Below are 18,158 nucleotides of genomic sequence, written 5' to 3'. Positions count from 1 at the left end.
TAAAATCAGAGGTGATTCAAGCCAGTATCTCGAACATCTAAGGAGGCAAGAACAAACAGATGTTTCTGGTGCATTCCAGTGCTGAAATGCTCATGTTTGCAACCGTTAAACACACTTTAAATCACATAATTGGAATCTGGCTGCGTGTGGCCCAGCGAGCCGTGTGATGGCAGACGCGCTCTGACTGGCTGTCCCTGCGCAGGCTCCGCTAATTTTAGCTTCTCCTGGACGCAGTGACTAAATGGAAAAAAACTGGGAGATTCCCTTTGGTTTTATGGTTATGCTCCTACTTGGTAGACTTGTTAGACTTTTAAATTTTAATTTTTTTGTTAACTAGGATTCGGATTATGAGCAGGCTTTGAAATACTTGAGTTTCTGACTCTGCCTTTCCCACGTTTGATTGCCGGAGAGAAACGAAAGCTGGTGGCTGAGGTGAACCCGTCACTGTCACTGGTCCCACGGGATAGAGCAGCTGGAGGTGACTAGCCTGAGGTGACCCTGTCACTGTCACTGGTCCCACGGGATAGAGCAGCTGGAGGTGACCAGCCTGAGGTGACCCCGTCACTGTCACTGGTCCCACGGGATAGAGCAGCTGGAGGTGACCAGCCTGAGGTGACCCCATCACTGTCACTGGTCCCACGGGAAAGAGCAGCTGGAGGTGACCAGCCTCAGGTGACCCCGTCACTGTCACTGGTCCCACGGGATAGAGCAGCTGGAGGTGACCAGCCTGAGGTGACCCCGTCACTGTCACTGGTCCCACGGGATAGAGCAGCTGGAGGTGACCAGCCTGAGGTGACCCCGTCACTGTCACTGGTCCCACGGGACAGAGCAGCTGGAGGTGACCAGCCTCAGGTGACCCCGTCACTGGTCCCACGGGATAGAGCAGCTGGAGGTGACCAGCCTGAGGTGACCCCGTCACTGTCACTGGTCCCACGGGACAGAGCAGCTGGAGGTGACCAGCCTGAGGTGACCCCGTCACTGTCACTGGTCCCACGGGACAGAGCAGCTGGAGGTGACCAGCCTGAGGTGACCCCGTCACTGGTCCCACGGGATAGAGCAGCTGGAGGTGACCAGCCTGAGGTGACCCTGTCACTGGTCCCACGGGATAGAGCAGCTGGAGGTGACCAGCCTCAGGTGACCCCGTCACTGTCACTGGTCCCACAGGATAGAGCAGCTGGAGGTGACCAGCCTCAGGTGACCCCGTCACTGGTCCCACGGGATAGAGCAGCTGGAGGTGACCAGCCTGAGGTGACCCCGTCACTGTCACTGGTCCCACGGGATAGAGCAGCTGGAGGTGACCAGCCTGAGATGACCCTGTCACTGTCACTGGTCCCACGGGACAGAGCAGCTGGAGGTGACCAGCCTGAGGTGACCCCGTCACTGTCACTGGTCCCACGGGATAGAGCAGCTGGAGGTGACCAGCCTGAGGTGACCCCGTCACTGTCACTGGTCCCACGGGATAGAGCAGCTGGAGGTGACCAGCCTCAGGTGACCCCATCACTGTCACTGGTCCCACGGGATAGAGCAGCTGGAGGTGACCAGCCTCAGGTGACCCCGTCACTGTCACTGGTCCCACGGGATAGAGCAGCTGGAGGTGACCAGCCTGAGGTGACCCCGTCACTGTCACTGGTCCCACGGGACAGAGCAGCTGGAGGTGACCAGCCTGAGGTGACCCCGTCACTGTCACTGGTCCCACGGGACAGAGCAGCTGGAGGTGACCAGCCTGAGGTGACCCCGTCACTGTCACTGGTCCCACGGGATAGAGCAGCTAGAGGTGACCGGCCTGCCCACACGTGGTCGTTTAGCATAGTGATTTATTGAACTGCTAGATTCAGGAAGACAGTGCAGTTGTTTGTAGAGGAAGCTTCCCGGTAGTTGTGTGTGTTTGTTTCACTCTGCTTTTTTATGCAGTTGGAGATTCAGTGTGGAAAGCTAAAGGCCAGAACCTGATATTTGTCATTTTTCTTCCCTCAGGGGAAGCAAGGAGCCAGGAGGAGAGATGGTTTAGTGTTGGATAATTCTGTAATCTTTAGAGACTTGTTCTGTTAATTTAACGGTAATACATGACAACAGGAAAGACTTAAAGTTGTGTCAGAATTTACCATTGAAACCTTGAAAAAGAATTTACTTCAATTACATTTAAAATTAAATTTTGTTATCAAAAATCAAACTATTGGGTTACTGAAAAGATAAATACAGACTTTTTCATTTTTTCCGGTGAGTGAACAGTAGTTACATTTTCTTTCTTTTCTTTTCCTCCCTCCCTCCCTCCCTCTTTCTCTCTCTCTCTCTCTCTCTCTCTCCCTCTCCCTCTCCCTCTCCCTCTCCCTCTCCCTCTCTCCCTCTCCCTCTCCCTCTCTCCCTCTCTCACTCTCCCCCTCCCTCCCTCCCTCCTCTTTTCAGGTGAGAGGAGGGGAGACAGTGAGGCAGACTCCCACTTGCACCCTGACTAGGATCCACATGGCAACCCCATCTGGGGCTGATGCTTGAGTACCAAACTATTTTTAGCACCTGAGGCTAACACACTTGGACCAACCAAGCTATCCTCAGCACCTGGGGCCACGCTTAATTGATTCACTGGCTGTATGGTGGGGGGAAGAGAGGGGAGAGGGAAGGGAAGAGAAATAGATGGTCACTTCTCCTGTGTGCCCGACTGGAAATTGAACCTGGGACATCCACACGCCAGGGCCAGTAGTTACATCTCGAAGACCTCTGGATATAAATTTTTCACACTTGATAATAAGATGCTGTAACTTGGCAAACGCCAAGCTATTGCTATCGAAGGGCAAGTTTAAAACACATGCTGTGTCCTTTCCGTCTCTCTGCGTTCAGAAGGAAATGCTGTATAGTATTTTGTGTATACCCGGCAGAGCTGTTACGTGGTCTGGAATCCTCTGTTTGAAGGGAGACCATGTGCACAGCAGACGCAGGTGTGGGAGCCTCCGGTGGGCGGGGGCCTCTGGCGACCCTGCTCTGCAGTCACAGCCCCTTCACGACCCCGCTCCCTTCTCAGCAAAGCGGCGGACGCGGGACGCGTCTTGGTCGCAGAACAGGAGCTTGTCCATCCCTCACCCACTCGTCCGTCCGTCCATCCACCCTCAGTTTTCTGCGAGTGGTAACTTACCACACTGTGAGATGATGACAGACGAGGGCATTAGCCAAACATGCTAAGTATAACTCGGGGCTGAAGTGATGTCCAGAGCAAGGGTTGCGAAACTGCCCTTGGTCGGGGGCCAGAGAGGACACATGACGGGCTCCGTGGGCCAAGAGGAAAAGTTGAGGCCATGGTATCCTTGTAAAATAAGAAAGGAAAGGAGGGTTCTGCAATCTTGTCACTGGCGACTTTCAAAATATTATAAATTATTATTTTTTGTAATATCTACAGATGAATGAAATTATTTTCTTTGGGAAAGTTAGCATTTTCTGTCATCAAGATTGATTGCAGATGTTCATTGCTAGTGATGACCGGCCATGAGAGGCTACAGATCTTTTCTTTGGGGATGGCTTTTCACAGATACAGCCGACCCCACACCAGTCTCATCCCTACACAGGTGACTTTAATTGAGCGTATTTGTTCTGCGGCGAGCGTTTGTGGACTTGCCCTGGGTCTTCCTCGATGTTTATCCAGCTTCCGCTGCGTTGCAGGTCAGTCGTTTTCAGTTGATGGTGAGGTGGCAGCCTCTGAAATGCAGGAACAGGTGTAACATGTGGGACACCCCTCTGCTCTGGTGTGAGGTGGGCAGGCACACACTCTCTCTCTCTCTCTCTCTCTCTCGCTCTCTCTCTCTCGCTCTCTCTCTCTCTCTGTTTTGTCCACCCCCCCCCACTCTCACCTGAGAGCTGTCACAAATAGACCTGGACCTGACAATTAACAAGTGATCTTTAACTGATTGGAACTTACCAGAATCTTAAGAACACCCTGCGGCAACCTAACCAGTGAGGTGAAGGCTGACGAGGTTTCAGACGATCGACTGTCCTGGTCAAAGGAAACACTTGCGTGTAGTGTGTTCCCTGTCACACGTGACGCTGCAGGCCTCCGATCGCCCTGCAGGTAGGACGATGGCCCCGTAGCACCGTCTGTCCTGGCCACACCATCTGTCCTGGCCACACCGTCTGTCCTGGCCACACCGTCTGTCTTGGCCACACCGTCTGTCCTGGCCACACCGTCTGTCTTGGCCACACCGTCTGTCCTGGCCACACCGTCTGTCTTGACCACACCGTCTGTCCTGGCCACACCGTCTGTCCTGGCCAGTCTCAGGTGGGGATCTGGGTCAGATGGCAGGGAGAGCAGAACAAAGGAGCCTAAAACAACTGCTTTTCATGAGAACCTTGAAGAATGTCCCCGTGGGCAGCGTGAAACCCCCGTCTAAGACGCCATCAGCCTGTGATAAGAGACAAGACTGTGGGGGGGGGGGTTGCGGTGACAACACACCCCCCACCCCCCCCCCCCCCTGCACCACACACTTTATTTACCACAGAAGGGCCGTCTGTCTTCCCTCCGCCCACTCAACAGCCCACTTGGTTTCTGGTGCGTTTTAAAATAAATCTTAGCGCCCAGCACACACCTCTGTGTCTAGCCTGCCTGAATCTGTCGCTGATACTTTAAACCAGAACTTTGTCTCATTTATTAGGAAACCTTTCTTGTCATGGCCTAGCAGCTCAGCTGCCAGGAATAGACTGTTTGGTTTTTAATTGTATGGCTGTTGGCCGAAACCTTGTGCCAGCCCGATGGATCCAGGTTGAAATAGCGGGAAGAGGCTGTTGGGTGACCGGAGCGTGGCTGGGACTTGGTCTTCACTCGATGTGGCCGGGGATTCCGGGGCAGGCCCAGGAAATGAGGGCAGACTCAAAAAATGTAAGCAAGCCGCGTGGGCTCAGAGGTCCCTGAAGCATGAAGCGAACACGTCGAAGTTTGCATTTTTTCCCAAACTCTCTCATCTTCCTTCCAAAAAAAAAAAAAAAAGGAGCTGGGAACAAAGGAGGGGTGACAGGCCAGGGTGTCTGGGAAGCTGCTGGAAGCCCAGGAAGAGAATCCTGTTCCCCGAACTCGTCCGCTTGTAAAGCTTCCCAGAACCGGTGACGCCGTGCGGGCGAGGGCCGGCGTCTGTCAGCGTCAGGGGCTCATCCGACCGACCGTGTGGCTGCTGTCTCCAGCCTGGGACGTCACTCTGTCACCCCGACTGAGTCTGTTTCCTCGTGAAGTCGCCCTGTGGCGACTGGCCGGGTGGGGCTCCCGTCAGCACTGCTGTGTGTGAGCCCTCAGTCGGGGCCCCGTCCACGGAGTGGCCTCTGGACCTGCGGTCCTCACTCTGGACTCCAGTTCTCATCACGAGGCCGGAGACCTGGGACCAGCCGACACCCCGCGTCCTGGCGCCTGTGTCCTGAGGAAGCGTGTGACGCGTGGTGATCATCTGATCTTCGCTTCGCCGAGGCAGAGGCTGCATGGGATTAGCCACTGGGATTTCGGGGGGACCTGCGGAACATGGTGGGTTTTTTTTTGGCCTCTAGAAGAACTAGTTTGACCAGACTCACCTCTCGTCTGCTCGGGTCTCACTCCTCTCCAGGAAGGAGCAGATGGCCGCCAGCACCGGCCCGTGTGACTTGGCCGAGGGGGCGCGAGCAGGTGGCCGCCAGCACCGGCCCGTGTGACTTGGCCGAGGGGGCGCGAGCAGGTGGCCGCCAGCACTGGCCCGTGTGACTTGGCCAAGGGGGTGTGAGCAGACGGGGTGAAGGGGGAAGGTGCTCGTCACTGAGCTTGAATGGGGTCACTGGGCCGTCCAGGGGCCCCGGGGCTCCCAGGGTCCTCAGGAGGAAGCAGAGGAGGCAGGAGAGGGTTGGTGTCACCGGCTTCGGGAAGGGGCCGCGGGCCGAGGTGCGAGGTCAGCCCCGATGCGAGGGTTCCTGCGGACGCCGCAATGCCAGCGCAGTGGGACCACGGCCTGGCATGACACGTCGGTGGTGGTTGGAGCCACTACGTCTGAGGTCATTGTTGAGGCAGCAGCAGGAATCGGGGCTGCGAGAGCACCTGCCTGAGCTCACGTGACGGCGTGACGCGCCTGGGAGAGCTTTATGTCAGGGGCAGAACCGTCGAGGGACAGGTGCTACGTGGCGTGCAGACAGACGGTCTTGTCCGCTGTCCGTCGGGTCCCGGAGGGCTGCCTCCCGCATGTGAGGGGGGCGTGGTGCCCCCTCCTCTTGCGTGTGCCCGCCTCCCTTTCTCTCTGCCTGTCAGCTGCTCCCTCCTTCCCCCATCAGCATCCATCCAGGCCCAGGGCGCAGGGCGGCTGGCGGGTGCTGGGGCAGACACCCCTGGCCCTGTGACGGGCAGGCGGCCAGCGGCCGTCCTCAGTGGGACCGGTGTGGCCCTGTCCGTGGTGTTCAGCTCTCCTGAGTCAAGTCGAGCAAGGGTTGCTGAGTGTCACTCTGCTGGTCACTCCCCGGGCCAGCTGGTCACTCCCCGGGCCAGCGCGGTCACTCCCCGGGCCAGCTGGTCACTCCCCGGGCCAGCGCGGTCACTCCCCGGGCCAGCGCGGTCACTCCCCGGGCCAGCTGGTCACTCCCCGGGCCAGCGCGGTCACTCCCCAGGCCAGCGCGGTCACTCCCCGGGCCAGCTGGTCACTCCCCGGGCCAGCTGGTCACTCCCCGGCTCGGCCCAGCGCGGTCACTCCCCGGCTCGGCCCAGCGCGGTCACTCCCCGGGCCAGCGCGGTCACTCCCTGGGCCAGCTGGTCACTCCCCGGGCCAGCGCGGTCACTCCCCGGGCCAGTGTGCACCGAGTGGCCTCCATGGCTGTGTCCAGCCTGCGTCACTGGGCAGTGCGGCATTGAGGCTTCCCAGGTGACCCGAGGTGACCTCAGGATGCTGCTCTCTTGTTCCACCTGCCTCGACAGCAGCTGGGACGCAGGGTCCGGTCAGATCGTGGGGATGGCCCAGCTGCCCAGGCCCACGGGGGAGCCCACTGTCTCCGCTCCTGGGAAGAGGTCTTCCTAGGACCTGTGTGGTGTTGCTGTCGTGTGTCCGAGGTCACCACATTTTGTATTCTTGTATTGGCTGGAGTCATTTTTATAAAGACCTTGAAGCAGTACCGTTCTCCTTCCTGTATTTTTCCTGATGGTTGGGTTGGTGACACGGATTGGTGACACAATGTTTTATCCATGTTGGGACAGTGTCGGGCGCGTAGAGGGAGCCCATACGCTCTGCTCTGTGTGGGGATGGTTGAGAGGAGCTCCCGTCACACGCTCAGAACCTGGCGTGTTAAACGGGTGGCGTGTGGGCGCCGGTCCGCGATGCTTCTCCACCGGGGCGGTGATCTCGCTCCCGGACCAGCGCTGGTCTGCGCACTGGTGGTTGAACAACGCTGGTGTCTCCTGCTGCTCCTTGACCTCATCCAAGGTTGTTTCTTCGCAGTTGCCTTCATTATTGTGTTCTGAACTGTATGAGAAACAAAGTGTCATCCGCGGCTTGCAGCTCGTTCCCGTATGTTCACACCACCTTGTCTCCCTAGGCGGGTGTCTCCCTGTCTCGGACGGTCCTCTCACAGTCTCCCCTCAGCGGGGCTCTGTCTGGGCCGGCCGCGTCCTGCCTCTCCCGGTCGATGTGCGCTCTTGTTTCCAGCGTGGTCTTGAACACGGCTGCCTCCTCCTGTTCTACTGCAGTGTGTGAAACAACTTCTTCTTTGTTTATTGGGATTTTGCCCAATTCACCTCTTTGAGAATGATAAAGCATATTTATTTTAAATTATTTTTCAGGCTGTGTTTTTACTTCAAATTCAGCTGGCATGCACCTATCTCCCTAATGTTACTTGGTTTTCTGTCTCTCAGCATTGAACATACACCTGTGTGTTTGTTTGTTTGTTTGTTTATTTAGGGTTTTTTTTGAAGTTGGAAACGGGGAGGCAGTCAGACAGACTCCCGCATGCGCCCGACCGGGATCCACCCAGCACGCCCACCAGGGGCGACGCTCTGCCCACCAGGGTGCGATGCTCTGCCGCGACCAGAGCCACTCTAGCGCCTGGGGCAGAGGCCAAGGAGCCATCCCCAGCGCCCGGGCCATCTTTGCTCCAATGGAGCCTCGGCTGCGGGAGGGGAAGAGAGAGACAGAGAGGAAGGAGAGGGGGAGGGGTGGAGAAGCAGATGGGCGCTTCTCCTGTGTGCCCTGGCTGGGAATCAAACCTGGGACTTCCACACGCTGGGCTGATGCTCTACCACTGAGCCAACCGGCCAGGGCCTTATGTGTTTTAACTTTCAGTTCACGGATGTGTTTTCGGCTGAGAAACAGGCTCAGTCCTTTCTGCCCTCCCCCTCAGTTTGGATTCACTTTCCAAGTTTGCTGGCACTCGAGCGCAGTTTCTCCCGGGCTCGGGTCAGACGCCACGGCTGTGACGGCTCTGTGGGTCTCCTCCCAGGAGAGGCTGTGTCCCCCGGCCTGAGCCTTGCCCGGCTGTGACCCCAGGGCCCTGTGCAGAGTGTCCCCGGCCTGAGCTTTGCCCGGCTGTGACGGCTCTGTGGGTCTCCTCCCAGGAGAGGCTGTGTCCCCCGGCCTGAGCCTTGCCCGGCTGTGACCCCAGGGCCCTGTGCAGAGTGTTCCCGGCCTGAGCCTTGCCCGGCTGTGACCCCAGGACCCTGTGCAGAATGTCCTGCCACCAGCCAGTGTCCCCAGGGTGCTGCTCTTGGTGTTTCATTTCTGTCCGTGAGCAGGTTTACTGGTTTTGAGCCTGCCTACGTTAGTTTATTTTTTCTCTTGTTATATTTTGTGTGTAACTCCTGTATGTTTGAAATACAGGCTATGCCCCGTCACAAACATCAACAAGTTCTGTGACAGGTGAGATCCCGAGTGGGCATCACAGCCCACACATCTGTGCAGATGGGATTTTTTCCTTTCGTGGATGCTCTGTGGCTGGTGGACAGTATAAAATGGCCACTAGACATCCAGGAGCCGAGTGTGGCCCCGTTGTTGACACTGGTGACGTTTCAGGTGGTTGGAGGTGGTGAGGCTTCATTTCTGGAGGGTTCCGGGCCACGGACACGTGTCCTGGCTCTTTAGAGTGACAGGGAGGGACAGAGATATGGCTCATGCTCCTGGTGACGTGAAGCGCTCTGTTTGCTGTTGGAGCTGGGCCCAGGAAGCCGGTCTGGTTCTCCACGTGTGTCTAAGGACCGTGGGTGCACAGGGCACGTGTGCAGAGAGAGCCGGTGTGTGGACTGTGGTGGGTCAGCCACTTGACCGCCTTCTACGGGGCAGTCACAGAGCTGGTGGTGCCCCCGCCATCAGTGGCAGGTGCCTCCCTTCCTCCGTGGGCAGAACCCCCCGCAGGAGCACGGCATCCACGCCCACCCACACTGCCGAGTGCCCCCACGCCTCCACCACCACTTCTCACACCAAACACAGCGTTTCGTGGTGTGCCTGACTCTCACGGCGGGGTCCACCCTGTTGTCCTGCGGTGTCTCAGGGACAAGTGCTCCCCGACGCAGGGCGGCGGCTCTGGGGCCACCGGCAGACTCCGCAGCAGCTCAGCACAGAGGCCCTGCTCACCTCCGAGGACGCGGGCGCCGTCGTGGCTGGACTCTGATGGATGCGCGCCCGGGACCTGTCCTCCAGCTCGGCACACGGACTGTTCTGGAGGGAACACATCCTGGGTCCCTGGGTCAGCCCTGAGTCACGGGGACCATCTCCCCCAGCAGAAACGCCGCCGGGTCGGAGAGCGTGACGTTGAATTACTGGAATTGCTGGTGGGGAGAAGCCAGAGGGTGACCACAAAACATTTCCACATGTTGGACTTCAGCAGCTCTAAACGAAGTGGAAATATTTATTCTGGATTAGAGGCCTTTGAGGCGTAATGAAATGATAGAATTTAAGTCTTGGGAGCGCTCCGCCTTGGCTGCCCCCTGGGCCCATCTGGAGAGGCTTCAGGGCCTGCTGCTCGGCCCGGCCCAGGACTCTGAGCGAGCCAGGCCGAGGGGCCGGTGGGCCAGCTGTCCTCGGGAGAGGTGGGGCTGGGGCCAAGGGCGAGGGGAGGCCTGCAGTTCTGACCAGGGGTTGGGAACGCCAGGACTCTGGAGCGGCCCCTGATCGTCCACACAGCCTCTCTCTGGAAACCTGGGACCCAGCGGTGGGCAGCCAGGGGCGTGGGGAGGAGCCCCTTCTCCAGCCTCCTCGGCCATGTCGGCGGGAAGCGCAGGTTCTCAAGTATAAGCCGGTTTTAAACTTTTATTCCAAAGTGAATCTCTTCCCTTTCTGCCCCTGTCAGCGAGAGCCCTGTTGAGGGTTTCTGTCGCCAAGGGGACAGCGTGCAGCCTGGGAGGGGGGTGTTGGCGTGGGTGCCCAGTGGGAGGTGGGGCCTTGGGGCCTCAGCCGGGTCTGCGTCTCCACACAGCACCCCTGCCTCAGTCTGACCGTCGGGACGTGTCTCTGCAGCCAGGTGGCCTGGCCGATCACGTGTCAACGGAAGCAGAGAGTGGGGAGTTCCGAGGGTTTTGACGAAGGGAAATGCAGACGACCTCAGACGTTAAGATGCCTCCTCTTCAGGAACTTAGCAGTGTCGGACGGACCTCAGCTACCCGTTCGCTTCAGAACTGGATCAGTTTGTGGGAGCAGCTCCTGCAGAAGACAGGTGACGAGGACACTTGTGATGCAGGGACGCTTGGTGGGTGACCCCGGGGCCACACGACTTGTCTGACCAGGGGCCAGATTAAACCTGGTACCCTGGGCCATCACGCAGGAAAAGGGGACGTTGTCAGGGTGAATGTTACGGCTTAGCTTTGCTTACTGCTGGTCGCCTCCCCTGGGCTCACACGTAGTCCCTCTGTCCCCCTCCCCCTGGGGGATAGCCCCCATGCCCCTCGCTGGGAGATGCTCCCTTTCCTGACCCCTCCTGGGCACTCGGAGCCCACAGACAGGCCCTGGGCTCCCCGCGGTGTCTTCTCACGTTTGAATCAAAGTAGAGGAGACACAGTGTCATTGTCTTCGTGGAGGGCGAGAGTGACATTAGCGAAGGGGTGGCGTTTATCGTGCGCCAGGTCACAGCTCATTTATAGGAACTCAGTTCTCAGATCTGTGCACGGAGGCTGATGCTACCTTTAGCCCCATTTTATAGATGAGACATTCAGGGAGGTGAGGCTGTACAAGGTCACGAAGGTGACAGACAGGGCGGCCAGTCCCACCAGGTGGCCTGACCCGGCAGGTGCGGTGGGCACAGCCGTCCCGTGCGAGCAGGAGGGCTGAACGGTCCTCGTCTGAGAGAGAGGCGGGGTTCAGAGCTGTCCAGACCCGTCTCAGTGAAGAGAGGAGCGTGGCTCGCTGCTGGGGAACTCTGCGAAGATGGGGCTACGCTGGGGCGTGGCCCGTGTGCTGGGTCCTGACTGCCAGGACGCAGGCGGGAAACGATAGCAGGTTAGAGGTAAATCCTGGGATTTATAGCCGAGAGTAAATACCTGGCTAATTTTTCCCACTTTTTTATTACGTTAGAAATGGAAACCAAGTGGTTTTCACAGCTGACGATGAATAGTTGGTTTTCAGAATTGCTCCCTTGGGTGCGTCTGAGGCAAGTGAGATGAGTTGTCTTCCTTACGCCTTGAGCATTCAGACACCCAGAGTTTTCATATCTGGTTTATGACATATGTTATTAATTATTCAAATGACGCATTACAGTGTAGGTCTTACCTCACCTGAGAGGCGAACATTGTTATTTGCGGCTCTTACACAGTTGACAAGGTGAAGGCTTATTTTTCCTTTCTCAGCAGGAATTTTGGACCTGATTTATTTTGTGTAATCTTTTGCCAGCTCTTAATATCTGCATCACCACTCTGTCCACTGTGGTAGAAGTTATTAGGGTTCATTGATACATGATTTACGTACAGAGGGGTTCATCCTCGGTGGTGGGCCACTGAGTGGGAGTTCACACGTAAGTTCAGTCATGTGGCCTCTACCACAATCAAGATAGACAGTGTCCCTCACCCAAGTCCCACAGCCCTGAGGACAGACGGAATTCTCTCCCCCACGTCCCACCGCAGTCGAGGGGGAGACTGTCCTGGTTGATAGAAAGAGAAAAGGAAATTAAATGAGAGTGAAACTGGGAGAGACAAAACTCATTGTTTGCAGATGATTTGATTCATTTACCTGGAAGACCAAAAAATCTAGTTACAACAATCAATATACCAATAATAACTAAGAAATAAGATGTCCTTCATAGTAAGCAAGTAAGACTTGAACACATCTAGGAACTTAACTAAGAAAAACACAACTAGAGAGAAACATTTTAAACTCATCAGCGACACAGAGGAGTATAGGACTAGTACGCCGTGTCCTTCCGTGTTTAGATTACAGCGCAAATATCATAGGGATGATGATTCTTCACTAATTATAAATTGACTGCAACCTCCATCAAAATCACACAGGGCTCACTAAACTTATTCAAAAAACTATTGGGGAAAAAGAAGATTTATGAAAGGCTAATTGAACTTCATAGTTTCTCTATTAGATAAGAAACACTTCAAAAATCACAGAAATGAAAACAAGGTGGTGTTGATTGAAGAACAGAAACAGAGCCAGGGAACTTCACAGAACTCCCGAGATGACCAGTGTGTATTTGGGGACTTAATACACATTAAATGTGGCAACACACAGCAACAGTGGGGGAGAAGAGGGAGTATTTGCTACAATGTTTAAGAAAAATGGACTCTCCGTATTGAGAAAAAATTATTTTAATAAAAGTTTAAAAATTTCTATTTAAGCATGCAGCATGTAAGTGATGATTTAGTTGTGTCGATGTAAATGTAAAACAAAAGTAAGTAGATGAATTGCAGGAGAACAGCTTTGTGATCTGTGCTTTGGAAAGCCTTCTTGACACTGGAGAAGCATCAAACATGAAACAAAACTGTGGTGAGTTTATTTTCACCAGAATTAAAGACTTAGTTTCAATGAAGGACTCCATGCCAAAGTCAATGCCCCATAACTGATAGCAGTATTTAAACCTGAGAAGTGAATCGTATACATACCAAAGTGGACCTGGATTCCTGCTGCCCTCAGTGTCACTGCTTCCGTGTCACTGCCTGTGCCCAACCCCACACTGACCGAGACCAGAGGTCTCAGGTGCCGGTGCTGCATTCACCTGGAACCCACTCGCACGTGGTCGAGATTCGGAATAAACCCCCCCGACTGAGCAAGACGATCACATGCACTGTTCTAGACGCTTCCTACAGATCTAGGGGTGGGTTTATGACTATTCGTCTTTCCTAGAATTTATTTTGCTCCCTCAAAGACTGGTTGATTTTTTTTTCCCCCCTAATTCCAGGAAATTCCTTCAAATGCTCCCTCTTCTCCTTTCTCACAGCTCTCTCCTTCTTAGAACTATTAAATCAACCTTGGACTTTGTCATCTGACCTCTTTTTCACATTTGCCATCCTCCCAACTCCCCGAGTTCTGGGTGATTTCTTCGTGTCCATTTTCCAGTTCATCCCTCCTCTCTCCAGCTCCTTCTGATCAGCTCCTCACTGAGCCCCTGCGTGTGGACGTTCAATGACCTTTCTTCCTTCCTAGTTTCACTTCGGTTCTTTGCAGTCTGGCTGTTCTTTATTATAGCACCTTATTCTTCTCTCCTGCTTCTGACCATTGTCAACATCTCAGTTTCAAGACCGGGTCCAACGACCTGCGGTCTGAGCTCCGCTCTGCCGGGTGCTCTGGGAACGTGACAGCTGAGACCACGTTTCTTGTTGTTACTCCCTTATCTCTCACACCCTTGTGTCCCGCAGCGTGAGTTAAAATGCCTCCTTGCAGGGAGGGGTTTTGGAGGTGATATCTGGACCGAGCCTAAGATGTCCTTGGGTCCCCTGAGCACCTGGGTTCACGCACACGAGTCCTCGGTGTGTGCAGGTGCCTCAGGCTTCACTCCCTTCCTCCCGCGTCCTTATGGCCGTCGAGGTCACTGCCCTCCTCGCCCTCCTTTGAAAACAGAAACCAGCGGTTTCCTCGGGGCAGGCAGGGTGACCTGCACTGACCACCCGGCATCAGCCTCTCGCCCCCCTTCTCTCCTGCTCGGCTCTGTGGAAGCGAGTCCTGAGGAAGCCTCGGGGGTGTCCCTCTTCACTGGTGACTCCCCTGGGTTTGCAGACGGCAGCAGTGAGGGGAGAGCCCTGCTCGGTGGAAACTGAGCATTCACCCGGACGGGAAGCCCTCATCCTGTTTTCAGAGAGGAATGGTTTATGCTCCTCAGCTTGTCTCTTCGCCTCCCTGCTTCCCCGGGGAGCGTCCACCCCCATGGTCATCTCCAGAGCGTCCTGACCCCACTTGGGCCGGATCTGGAGCCGACACCGAGAGGAAGCTGAAACCTGGCGCCTTCAGCGATCTCAGCTTCTTGTGGCTGCTGCTCGCTTCGTTTCGTTTGTTTTTTTTTTTTTCCTGACCATGTGGACCAGAGAATTAGAAACACATGGTTTCTAAAGAGAAAGGAGAATGAGGAAAACATACATCCCAGGTGATGACAACGGGGTCCTGAGACCGTTCATCTCGGGCTTCGGCGCTCTGACTCCCAGACACGCTGGGTCTGCAGCCTCCTCAGACAGCCCAGTGACCGTGCGATGCAGGGCCGTCCTGCCAGACCGGTCCAAGCTGGGCTCTGCCGTCGGGAGACTCAGCCGCGTCCTCTATCCGCGTTCTCACAGCAACGCTCCGTCCTCCCTGCAGAGACTTTGGGGGACTTTCCCTTCCTCCATTCTGATTTGCCTGTTGTCACTTGGCCCCAAAGGGACTTGTTTCATGAACCCGTGTCTTTTTTTTTAGAAGTCTCTCTCTAAGCTCTTCTCACTGTGGCCCCGCGGCCCCTGACACTCAGCAGCCTGTCTCCCCGCCGTTGCCGTCCCCGATGGACGCCTGGGGCCGTGCGGCTCTGTCCGTTTGTGTTGGTGGAGCTCCCATAGTAAGAGGTCAGATTCTAGACAAAGTCACACGAGATTCCTGCGGTGAGAGCTGATGTGTTCATCCTCTGACTTCTCCGCCTTTCCCTTCTTCACGGTTCAGGAGTGTGGAAACAGTTATCACAGCTCTCTGAAGGTGGTGTTCATGTTTTAAGATGTGTTCTGAGAAAGGGTGGTTTGTGTCCAGAGATGTCGTGGAGATGAGATTTGCAGACCGAGCGACTCAGAACAGAGAAGCCTCACTTTGTAAAATCCTGGAGGTGTGAGGTCATCATCGTGGCCTCTGATCCGGTAAAACCCTGCGCCTCCCGGGATTCTGGAAGTTGTGAGTCCGTCTGAGATAGCACACATCCGTTTTACCTACATCTGCCTGTCACACCTGGTTCTGTACGAGCCTCATGCTGGTCGAGTGCTTTCTGGGCGTCTGGTTCTGGCTGCTCCCTCCTTACGCTCCTCACAGGGGAGGCACCCCAGTATTATTAGGCAGTAGCTACCCAAGCTGAGGTAGAGAGCACTTAGGTGGCTTCCCCACGTCACACAGCAAAGACAAGGTAGAACCCAGGTTTGACTCCACGTCTGTGTTCGTAATCTCCACTCTGACACTCCGGAGGTATTTAAAATTGTAATCGAGTGACGAAGGTTCTAGATCAGGGGTCTCAAACTCAACTCAGCATGTGGGCCGCACTAGGTCTACAAAAGGCAACTGTTACGCAACACTTTTGTCACTGCAGTTGAAAACAAAAAAAAAAAATCAGTACAACAAGCACAATCGTACATGCAGTTTACTCAGTGTCACAAAACGACCAGAAACTGTAGTTCGCATCACAACTGCTGTTAACTAAGCTAATATCTAGCTAGGATGCTAGAGAAATGAAAAATACAAGTAGGCCCCTAGGCTTACTTAATTTTATCCAAAATATTTTGAACTTCGTGGATTAGTCTGCGGGCCACACAAAATTGTTCGGCGGGCCGCGAGTTTGAGACCCCTGCTCTAGATGCTGCTCTGTGCTGGTTCTGATGGACCCAGGGTCTCCAGTGCAGGAGATCCGCATCTGTGTGTCTGTGTGTGTCTGTGTGTGTGTCTGTATCGATACCCACACGGATGCGTCTGCATCGCTGCCAGCACAGGACTGTGGACGTGCAGCTGGAGCCCCCACAGGACTCCGCGGGGCTCTGGGACCCCTCTCTGCAGCCCCTGGGTTCAGATGCTGCTGAGAAGCCTCGTCAAGGACAAAGCACCGTGAACCCCCGGACCGGCCACAGTCCCCCGTGGGCCTCTCGCAACCCTGGTTCTGCGGCTTCGTAGCCAGGGGCACACTTCTGCTCCAGGCCTGCCTCGGGGCTCTTGGCCACGACCCTGCATGCTGAGGTTTGGGGTCAGTCCAGAGCGCCCGTGTCCCCTGGCTGAGGTGCTGATTGGAGTCAGACCCCGGACCTCTGAGGAAGCGCAGAGGGAAGGCTGGCTTCTTTCACGGTTCTGGGACGTTTCTGAGTTCACTACGGCCTGTGACAGAGCTTGCTGCTCCCCCCACCCCCAAACCTGGTCCTCCTGCCCCCCGAGGCTGAGGGCTGGCCGTGCATCAGGAGGCCCCGGAAGGAAGTGGGGACACGAGGAGCCAGCCCCCAATGGGCAGGAGTGGCTGAGGAGAGATAGGAGCCCACAGGAGGCCCCGGCCCCCCCAGCTGTGACTTGTCCCTTAGTCCGCGGCTGGTCGCGAGGACGCAGACCTCGGCGGGGTGGACAGGCTCTGACCGGCAGCGTGGAGTCAGAGCCGCAGGGGGTGCAGGTCCGATCGTCCGTGTAGATGGCTCATGTGTGCTCTGTTCTGTGTTCTGGGGGCCCGAACAAGGAAACACGCACAGAGCTCCCTCTTCCCACATCTCCCAGTGACCAGTGGTGACCACAGCTCCTGCTCTGCTTCTCCTTTGCAGCTCGTCACGGCCACCTTGGACGGCAGGCTTCAGCTGTTTGTAGCCGAGTGACCGCTGGTGGGTGCTGGGCCCAGGCCCCCCGGCGTGAGGACGGGCGGGCCCAGCTTCTGTCCTCGCCACATCTGCGCACACACGTGTCTGAGCGCCACAACTCACCCGCCCTCTGCACAGGATGCAGTAAGTTCAGGCAGAATGTTCTTCAATAAAATCTCCTGGTGTTTGTTTCACAACCTGTGCTTGGCAGAGAGAGACGCTGGGGCAGTGAACACGCGGTGCTGTCCCCACCGGCGCCCATTTCTGCCCATGGCCTCCGTCTTCGTGCGGGTTGCTCGGGGCCCTTCTCCCCACGGCGCGGCTGAACCGGCGAGCCGGGGTCCAGCTGCCCCCTCGGACACCAGCAGCTGTTCTGGGAGCCGCTCTGCCCGTCTCTGCCTCTGTGTGTCCCTGAACCAAGTCCTCCGAGGGTCCCAGAGGAGACAGGGCGCTTCTAGAACAATTTCAGAGCTCGGTGTCCGACAACCTGGATGCTGCCCATGTTAGGACCTGTGGGGACCCCCTGGGGACCCCCTGGGGCGGTCCGGTGCCCTCCATCCCGTCTGCAGCACTCAGGGCTGGGGGCTCCCCTCCCACCCGGCACCGCCAGCCTGCCTGTCCCCTCTCTCCTGGCTAAGAAACGCCACAGGCTCGAATTCCTGGGTTTCTGCAGAATCTTCGCACACTGACCATAAGCACGCATACATTTTCTTGCAAAGTTTTTGCAAAGCAAAATTTGGAAGAACTCATTTTTATTTTTCTAAGCTTTAGAGTTATCCAAACATTTTTATCCACTTATAATAATTATTCTGTTTCCTTTTGTTTAAATTAGATTTATTTAATACTAGTTAAAGTAAATAAAGCAGTTTTAGGGCAAGTAAACCCAAATAAACTTATTTAATATTCTTAATTTTAGTGACGTCGTTTAATTCTTTTATTTAAAATTTTATTTATCTGCTTATTTGTTGAGAGAGAGAGAGAGAGAGACAAGAACATCGAGCCGCTCCTATCTGTGTGCCATGACACCAGGGAATGGATGCTGACACCCTCTGCACTCCGGACACCATTCCAGCCAACTGAGCTCTCCAGCCAGGGCTGGATTTTTATTGATTTTTAGAGAGACAGAGAGAGGAAGGGAGAGAGAGGGGAGGGGAAGGAGAGCACTCACTCATTGTTCCACGCAGTCTGACATTCTTTGGTTGTTTCCTGTGTGTGCCCTGACTGGGATTCAAACCTGCAGCCTTCTTGTTTCGGGACAACACTCTTAATTGAGCTAACTGGCCAGGGC

At 55.6% G+C, this 18,158-nt stretch overlaps 1 protein-coding gene across 1 annotated transcript in view; it reads left to right on the top strand.

Annotated features, from left to right (window-relative positions):
- WDR27 (WD repeat domain 27) overlaps window positions 1-17,643 on the top strand; it is a 113,850-nt gene extending 96,207 nt beyond the window's left edge. Inside the window, exons 26-27 of the mRNA XM_066372815.1 lie at window positions 16,838-16,894; window positions 17,082-17,643. Of these exons, the coding sequence (XP_066228912.1) occupies window positions 16,838-16,888 (51 nt within the window). The 3' untranslated portion in view covers window positions 16,889-16,894; window positions 17,082-17,643. The remainder of the gene's footprint in view (window positions 1-16,837; window positions 16,895-17,081) is intronic.
- The last annotated feature ends 515 nt before the right edge of the window (window positions 17,644-18,158 follow it).

This window comes from Saccopteryx leptura, chromosome 3, assembly GCF_036850995.1.
Source record: "Saccopteryx leptura isolate mSacLep1 chromosome 3, mSacLep1_pri_phased_curated, whole genome shotgun sequence".
NCBI lineage: Eukaryota > Metazoa > Chordata > Mammalia > Chiroptera > Emballonuridae > Saccopteryx > Saccopteryx leptura.
The sequence above is the reverse complement of the archived record's forward strand: the minus strand, read 5'-3'. Positions and strand labels throughout refer to the sequence as shown.